The 9,380-nt window shown below is 31.0% G+C and overlaps 2 protein-coding genes across 4 annotated transcripts in view; both read left to right on the forward strand.

The window, feature by feature from the left end:
* The window catches only part of LOC122627543 (transcription elongation factor SPT6-like), a 3,899-nt gene extending 2,501 nt beyond the window's left edge, over positions 1-1,398 (forward strand). Inside the window, exons 9-13 of the mRNA XM_043808705.1 lie at positions 9-31; positions 76-283; positions 362-602; positions 678-1,107; positions 1,197-1,398. Coding sequence (XP_043664640.1) covers positions 9-31; positions 76-283; positions 362-602; positions 678-1,107; positions 1,197-1,398 — 1,104 coding nt within the window. The remainder of the gene's footprint in view (positions 1-8; positions 32-75; positions 284-361; positions 603-677; positions 1,108-1,196) is intronic.
* Positions 1,399-2,691: 1,293 nt separating this feature from the next.
* The window catches only part of LOC122627511, a 12,679-nt gene continuing 5,990 nt past the window's right edge, over positions 2,692-9,380 (forward strand). Inside the window, exons 1-3 of one of the 3 annotated variants that reach the window (XR_006326866.1) lie at positions 2,706-2,875; positions 3,861-4,096; positions 6,723-6,757. The gene's annotated coding sequence lies outside the window, so the exon portion shown is untranslated. Of the gene's footprint in view, positions 2,876-3,860; positions 4,097-6,722; positions 6,758-9,380 lie in introns of those variants that run through there. The other 2 variants (XM_043808647.1, XM_043808646.1) reach the window with 2 other exon arrangements.

The following is a 9,380-nucleotide window of genomic DNA, read 5'->3' on the forward strand; positions in this document are numbered from 1 at the left end:
AGTAACAGATAATATTTATCAACACATTGATGTAAGAGAAGAAGGCAAAGAAAATGCATTTTCCTTGGGACATAGTTTATGGATAGGCAACGAAGAATTTGAAGATTTAGATGAAATAATTGCCAGACATGTCAATCCAATGGCTGCATATGCTTCGGAATTATTAGATTTTAAATATTACAAAGTAAACGTGGAAGGTGTAAAAGATAAAGCCGAAGATATATTAAAAGAACAAAAGAAACAAAATCCAGGTGGAATTCCATACATTATATCTGCAGCTAAGGTATGATTAATACGAAAAGCGTTATATCTCTTTTCTTATAAATCAAACGTTTTACTAGCTTTATCTGTTATGTTTCAGAATTATCCAGGAAAATTCCTCCTTTCATATTTACCCAGAATTCGATGCCGTCATGAATACGTTAGCGTTTCACCAGACGGCTTTAAATTTAGAGGACAAATATTTAGTAGAGTAAATGATTTATTCCGTTGGTTCAAAGAACATTTTCGAGATCCTATACCTGGCCAATCTACACCAGGTACTCCACATGGTGCTTTGACTTCCAGGACACCGTATCATGCTACACCTGGTACAGTCACGGGTACTTTGTTATTCACTAATCATTATTATTATTTGTATAAGAATATACATTTTATTATTATATATTATGCTTTAGGAATGAATCAAGATGCAATACAAAGAGTGGCACAAAATTTACCACATCATATGTTACATTCCCTCTCGCAAGTAGCAAATCAGACACCACATCATTACCCACCACATACTCCAGGTGCAGCAAGTACCACAGCTTATGGTGGAATGCATACATATCCAAACACACCTTATACTCCTTCCGGACAAACTCCATTTATGACACCGTACCAAACACCTCATCATACTCCACACCACGCACAACAGACACCAAACCATCATCAAGGCCCATTTTTACATCCAGTATCATCATCAATACCAACTGTAACTCAGAGATCAATACGATCTCACAGACCTACTCCATCTATGTCTACACCTTCATCTGGGGATGCCATGGATTGGAGTAAAGCAGCAGAAGCATGGGCTCGTTTAAAACAATCCACTCCACGAGGATCGTAAGACAATGCTATTTATGATCTTATAAAATTTAATTATAAAAAAATTCTTTTTTTAAAATCTCATGAAAATTTTGTTATTTTAACAGTGGTAGCACTCCGAGATATGAAGAATCCAGAAAAACACCACGAAATTATGAAGATTCCGCTGGAAGAACAACTCCAAGAAATAGAACTCCGTCTAATCGCACGCCATCCTATAAATCGCCACGAGGCACACCATTTACTAATTCTAGTCCGCGAAGTATGTCTCTTAGTGGAGATGGTACTCCTTTATACGACGAAAGTTAACCCACGAATATATAGTTAACATTAAATGAAACTATGGATTAACGAGTAATTGATATGTTTAATTAGTATAGATCTTCATACATTTTTCATGTATTTTGTATAATGGCAAATGGTAATATTGTACATATATGTACATAAATATATATATACATATAATGTATAGGATAAGATTTTTAAATGGAATACCCAAATATTTTGAAAACAAAATTTGAAACGAGTTATTCGATTTTCGGGAGCGAACATAATAGGATTATTTATTTCTGAATCATTGAAGTTTTCGAAGTTATTTCAAAATCAACTTTATTTCAACTTTTGTTTGAAACATTTTTTTCATTTTTTCAGTCTTTACTTTTTACGATATTTAACATTATCAAATAGAAGTATAGAAAAGAGAATAGGTAGTTTTTTTTAGAAAAGTGTTATTTTAATAAATATTGCAAATGGAAGCTCTAATTTACAATACAGAGAATAGGACAGGATAAAATGAACTCGGTTCGCATCTGGGTGGTTCACCCACTCCATTATTTTATCTTTTGTTCGACAGTTGTTATATATATTGATTATAGAAAAACATTTATAAATGAGTCCAGCCTATAATTTTATTTATATGTTGTATGCTACTGCAACGTGTTTTATATTTTGCAATTTTATATTTAACTGACGCGCGTAACCTTGCGTACATAGACTAAGTAAATTCTTTTGTCTAACTTTATCAATAATTCTCCCACTCGCAATATAATAGTACTGTACGAAAAGTATAGCTTGTACATCGATACTAGTAGGGTAATTTATTTGCATCATTTTTAAGAAATGGTTCAACTGAAGGAAACTTTAAAAAAACATCAATACGACAGGCGCATGTGTCATTGTTTCCTGACTGCTCTTGAAATTCATATTATATATTGTAAGCCAACAGGAATTGAATCTATTAAGCCACAATGCAAGAGCAATGTTGTCATATTCCTCGCCAAAGATATTTGACAACGCAGCGACACAATCGATGGTCGAATTATATTTTGTCCAATCTGCAAAAAGTTGATAATTATAAATTTACATTTTATTAATGAACAAAAATATATATTATCATTGAAATTGTTAATAAATTAGTTAATAAAATAGTAATTTCTAATTGTTTACTTGATATTCGAAGTTCGATATATCGATGTTTATCCAGTTGATCAATCATCAACTTATCGGATAACACGAATCAAAATAGTCTTTCTTCTTATACTTGTATCTCATTGGTTAGTCTAAATAACGGAAGTGTAACAGAGTAAAGCTGATCTGACTACGTAGCATAAGGGGTCTTCATAACTACTTACACGGACCGCCGCGGTCATTCCATGGGACGCTGACGAGAAAGCGTTAGCCGTTTATTTGAAGACGGAAATCAATTCTCTCGTGTTATTATTTCTTTACGGCATCTAAATTCGACTATCTTCTCATAACAGTCATCGTTTCTCGCATAGTAAGTTTGGTGAGTTTAATTATCATAATGTTCTTCTCTACATTTCTTCCATCGGTTTTTTTCACTCTCGATAATGGCGTACGTGCAACTACGATGGAGCATTTCTTTAGAAAGATCGATATTTTCTCATTGTTTTTCGATCCTGTAATATAATTGCAAGGTTTTCTAGAATTTTAAGACAGAAATATTGTACTTCGTGCAATTAGTTATCGATTCCAATTTTACTAGGTCATATTATGTGTGGTGTATATATGTATATATATATATGTGTGTGTGTGTCTATATATATATATATATATATATATAAATTTACGCATTACGAAGTTCATGTTGTATATTGTTCGTGTTGTATGTTGTATACTCTCTCTATTCAGGTATTTTTTGAGGTATTTTTAATTTATATTATTGAATCTATACGTATTAAAACAATGATCGTGATGATGATAGTTTTTGTTTCTATTTTTATCAGAACAATATAATTGCATAGAAATTTATATATCAAAGATCTAGGACAAGATAATGTTCTTTCAATGATAACAGTTTATTTCAAATATAGATTGTTTTTGCGTTAAATGTAATTGCTTGTTAATATCCTTTTTTTATAAGATTATATATATATATATATACATATATATATATATATATGTATGTGAATATATGGGCTATATATCTAAGATATTAAACGCTAGTTTATGTTTTGGAAGATAGTTTTTCATAAAAGATTTAATAAGTAAATCTTTTAAAAACTTTTATTAATCTATATAAATAATATTCATATATTGAAGACATAATACACACCAGTAACTTCTAAAATTTTTACTTTTTATTTTTTTCTAAATATGATTTTATTTTGTTTTTTTTTATGATTAAGAATGAAATATAAGTATAAGTAGCATATACTTGTACAATGAAAGGAAGGAGACAATGGTAGTTACAATTTCTGATTGCCCTGTGCGGTTTAGGTACAGTGTGGAAAAAATGGTGTGTGTTGCAGGATCTTAGGCAGCTCAGTGTGTGTTAGGTGTCAAGAACAGATTCGTCATCAGTGGACATTTGTACAATGACTTGGTGCAGTTAACTACTCCTTTTCTGCTTCTCCATTTCATTGTCCTTCGTCGATGGGCCCTTTCCTGCTCGGTCATCTTTGTTCTCATCGACTTCTTATCTTTCGTCGTACCTTTTAGCTGTGAGTGAAGAAAGAAGAAGTTTCTGAAGTTTCTGAAGTCGAAGGTAATACTTCAAAGTAATGTAATAAAATTAGTTCATAATTCTGGAGGGAAGTGTTGTGATTTTACTAGAGGACCATTGTTCCTCCAATGTTCTTGAGAGTTCTAAGAACATATTCATTTGCTTAAGTGTCTGCTCATCCCCTGAATATATATATATATATACACATACATTTATATATATATTTTATAGTATATGTATATATATTTTAAATATATATTTACATGTATACATGCACACATGTGCGCAGTCTTAAAAGGATATAGTTATGTTTTAAAACTTGAAAGAATTGGTAAGTAACATCAGTTAAAGTAATAGGAGGAGTAAGAATATTCATCAATACATATATAATAATTAATATATCCTTTATGAAAGAAGTTAAAATACTTATTAACAAAAAAAATACTTCAGTATTTAAACAAGAAAATATTTTTATTTAGAAGTTTATGTTTAACAGTATCATTTATTTTACGTCAAAATTCAATCAAATTATGTGCTACGCAATAATTTGATTGATATTATTTAAATAAACAAACCTTTTACATTAAACATGATTGTTAAATGCATAGATCTTTTTCTTCTTGAAAACAAGTGCTTACATACTTGTTGATCTAAACTTCTTAAGATATATTACTATATTATTTTCTATTTAAGATATTTTCAAATTTAAGATATACAGTTAAAGATATTTGATATATAAATATATATCAAATATTCATATAGTGTCGTATTATGTTAACTAATATTTCAATTTTACACCATCTATATCATTGACTTTTTTTTAAACTATTAAACTTTGATCAAAGTCTGAACAATGTCTATATAAATATAAACTTCATAGATCATAGGTCAAAATATACAATATAACAAAAAAATATATGTAAAATAAATACAGGTAAGTTGACAATTAAAATATGTTTACCATAATATGGTAATTAAAACAATATAAAATAACAAATATGGAATTTTTTATTTTAATGACATCCATTATGTAAAAAATGTATTATAAATGAAATGAAACTTCGATCAAAGTTGGTTACCTAATTTGAGTATGTAATTTATAAGTTCTTTGTACGCGTTCCTTTTATTCTATATTCTATATTCTATATTCTATATTCTATATTCTATATCACAGATCACCTTGAATTTCATTTGAATTTGCTTTTTTACTTATATTATAACCACAAGATCCATTGATATATAAAATCTACTACATAAAAGCATGTATATTTGTGGGTGTACGATAAGCACACACAGGATATTCGTTTCTTGACAAAATTTCTACTTTATTGAAAAAGGAAAGCATATCGAGCTCCAAATCATAGAAACTTTCGATGTGCAGATTATTTTGCATTTTATTCTTGAAAATATAGTTATAAATGTATTATTATCAATTTCTTTTCGTTATTCCGTTAAAATGGCGCCATATTTCAGAAAGACATTTTACTTATATATATAATATAAAATTCTAAAGAGACTGAATTAAGGCCAGGATAAAATCGAATGCATGAATTTTGATCAGATTCGTTTCTGCGGTCGATCATTATCGAATCAACATTTATGAAAATGATGGTAATATTTAACGTGACACGATATTCAATGATATTATTCGAAAGACGAGTGAAAAAAAGGGAAAACGAGAGTGGAGAGAAAGAGAGAGAGTCTGCTGCAACTTAATCTTGCCAGTCCTTAGCCTGCTGCGAAGTTTGGTTTTTCGACGGGAGGTCCTTGCAAGCTGGGAGTCATCTTGTACGAGTGCATTTTTAATCGATTAAGATATACATATCTTATATACGTACTATAAATGGATCTGACGTTTTATCGACGTTTTGTCTTTCCTTTCTCTCGTTGTCTAATTAATTTTACATCGAAATACGAAACAACAGATTATTATCTCGACTTAGAGTTATCTGAATATCTACATATTTGCACTGCTTGTTCTTGTTATTGTTATTATTGTTGTTCTTTTGTGTTTAATCAACAAGAAATTCTGATTATATACACGTATCCACACATTTGTGTTTTGGAAATGAATTGGATTGAATAATTTAGGTAAAGGTAACACGTTATATATACGATGTTCTATATATCGAACGATCGTTACCTACTTCAGTCCCCGAACTCAACGAATACATCTTTTGCTATAATTTGCTATTAATCGTGATATTGATTACGTGAATGTTGACTATTATTTCTTTTTCTTTCTTTTTTTTTTCTTTCTTTTTTCTTTTTTTTTTTTAAACCGAGGAATGACGAATAAGTTATACGTGGGAGCATTATCTTGCTGGATCTGACCACAAAGCTTTGGTCATGCAACAATACTTACACTCATGATTCACGACAAATGCTTCTAATCAACGATGAAGATAATCTTCGTCGTTTTGTTGAACAGAAACCAAATGACGCAATGTCCATATTTATTGGAATACTATACAATTAATATTTAGTGTGTTCAAAGTTCTTGTTGTAAGATAGAAGGAATAACAAATATGCTGCTATATTTACATATTTTATTCTCGGATATGAATAGACATCTTTATTTAATCGTCGACATAAATATATAGCAAAACAAATAAAAAGAAATATTCAATTTTGTCGCGACGTACGTTCGTATCTTTTTATGTTTCAGATGATCAAGAGAGAGAGAGAGAGAGAGAGAGAGAGTGAAAGTGAGAGTGAAAGTGAGAGTGTGTGAGAGAGAGAAAGAAAGATAGTTTATCGTGATAAGCCATTTCATTAAATCTATATTTGCTTTGTCCTTTTCTTATTCCAATTGAATGTATAATAAAAACGCGATATCAATTATAATCAAGCTTTCGACAATCGAACTTTATCGATCTGTCGCAAAACTTCGTTAATTCGTCGTTGAACTACAGTATTTTTTGTTGCAACGTTCTCCCCGCACACGAGTTTTTTTAGTCACAAATTACTTCTTCCTTTTTTTTTTTTTTTAAGTATCTAATGAATGAGAGAGAAAAGGAAAAGAGCAAAAAAATATGATAAATATCCTTACTCTCCTCATCAATATTTCCTTATTCGTCATGGACGATTGATCGTAGCTACTTGCGCACGCGCATGCGCAAAATGGCTTAATACGTCCTTACGTGTGCATACATATATGTGCATATACGTGTTTACGTAAATCGCATGCATACATTTTACTGTGCTCGCACGCGTGCGTACAACGTGTGCATATATATATATATATATATATATATATATATATGTGCTGCGTCAAGAAATATATATCTAAACATATGTGTGTGATGTTACATTTGTCTCTCTCTGTACACATGCAGTAGAACGATCCTTTTTTATTCGTTCACGCGGTTACTAGGTCACATATTTTCGAAAAAAAATATATTTTGGAGAATAAATTATAAAAAATGTCCACGTTTGATGATGGAGTACTATCAGCAATTAAATATTACGAAATGCAGAGAGAGGAAGAGAGAGAGAGAGAGAGAGAGAGAGAGAGAGAGAGAGAGAAAGGAAAACAAGAAGAATAGGAGAAAGGGAAATAGAGCTATAGATAAAGAAAGGAGAGGGGAGAGCAGATTCAACGACTGTGAAAATCTATGCAGAACCATCGCTACTAAACATTCTCTTCACAAAGGTGATTTCGACGAGTCAACGTGTATTTTGTCTCCATTGAATATGAGTATCAATCGAGTAAAAATATATCATATGAATTCTTTGCTTATTTATTTCTTTTTTTTTTTTTTTATTTGTTCAAAGGAATTTTTAATACGTTAATGATAACACGAAGAAAGAATCTTTCCTTTTGTATCCTCTCACTCTCTTACTATTTCTGTATTAAGAAGGGAGGGAGAAAGAGTGAGTGAGAGAAAGAGGGACAAAATACAATATCCTTCGTGTGTCCTTCGAACGAGAGAGTGAGAGACAGTGTTCTACAACGGTAACGTTTCGAACGTGTTTCGTCGGAACCTCTCAGACGAGATTCTAACCCTCATCGACAACGCATTGGGAGAAAGAGAGAGAAAGACCGATCGGTCATCATCGTCTTCTGTTCGAGTCTCAAAGGGATGACAAAGGAATCCTGACACCAGTCTTCTTCTACATCGAATCTGCAGGGTCCCCTTGTATTTCTCCATTCTATTATTATCATCATCATCATCATCATCGTTTCTTGAACGAGTTCTCTCCGTATGCTGTAGTACTCGTCGTTTCTCGTTCTGACGACTAAACCTTCAAATGGGTCTCTCTATCTCTGATGCTTTAAAACTCTCTTGCGATATTATGATGAAATTTGTCATCCTTTATTCCTTTTTTATTCTTTCTTTCTTTCTTTTTTCTATCTCTCTCTTTTCTTCTCTTTACAATAAATATTGTACAAATGTGTAATTTTTTTAATCGATAGAGAGGAAAAGAGAAAGATTGATACATACGTATATACCTGTTATTATCCTAACAATCTCTTTGATCCTTCATCTTTCTCTTTTTAAGGTGCTTGCAAATCTGTACCTTTCTTTTTTATATTTATTAATCGATAGGGAGGAAAAGAAAAAGATGTTCCTGTTATTATCCTAAAAGTCTTCTCGATCCTTCGATATGTTCTTCCTGTCTACCCTTTTACCATTTCTTAGTTAAATGGAAATCACTTTTCGCAAGATGAAAAAGAAAACTTCTTGTAAATATTGCGCAACCATCCAGGTAGCTTTTTTTTTCAACGCTGCCATCGAACTTGATGCAACGATCTTGTTTTCTTGCATTTTCTTATCGAGATCAATCTTTTGCAACAAGAGAAAGAAAAAGTAAGATAGAAAGAAAAGAGAGAGAGAGAGAGAGAGAAAGAAAGAGAGAGAGAGAGAGAGAGAGAGAGAGAGAGAGAGAGCAGTGGCTGCTAACGACAAACGAAGAAAGAAAATCTACCCTCGTCGGTGATTCGACCATTCTCCAAGCTGTTGTGTTAGCTGTTAACCCGGAATATACTACTCTTCTTACATCTCTTGAGAATCTGTTTCCATATTGGATAGGTTCTGCTAATAAATCTTTATATCTCCTTCAGATACTAAATTATACACACGTGTTCTACATGATTTTAGAAATATCGTATTATAAGCGTTATTTACAATAATTCTGATGAATCAGTAAACAATTGTAATTATCTTTATCAATTTTTCTTTTTTATTTTTTGATGAATTTTATTTAAAAATTATATGTATAATTTTTCCAATGAAATTAATTTACATATTTCTATAAATTTATCTTTATGAAAGTTAGGCTCTTAAAATTTTTATTTAACGTACTGGATTTTTTTTTTTTT

The sequence above is a fragment of the Vespula pensylvanica genome, chromosome 3 (assembly GCF_014466175.1).
Source record: "Vespula pensylvanica isolate Volc-1 chromosome 3, ASM1446617v1, whole genome shotgun sequence".
Classification (NCBI taxonomy): domain Eukaryota; kingdom Metazoa; phylum Arthropoda; class Insecta; order Hymenoptera; family Vespidae; genus Vespula; species Vespula pensylvanica.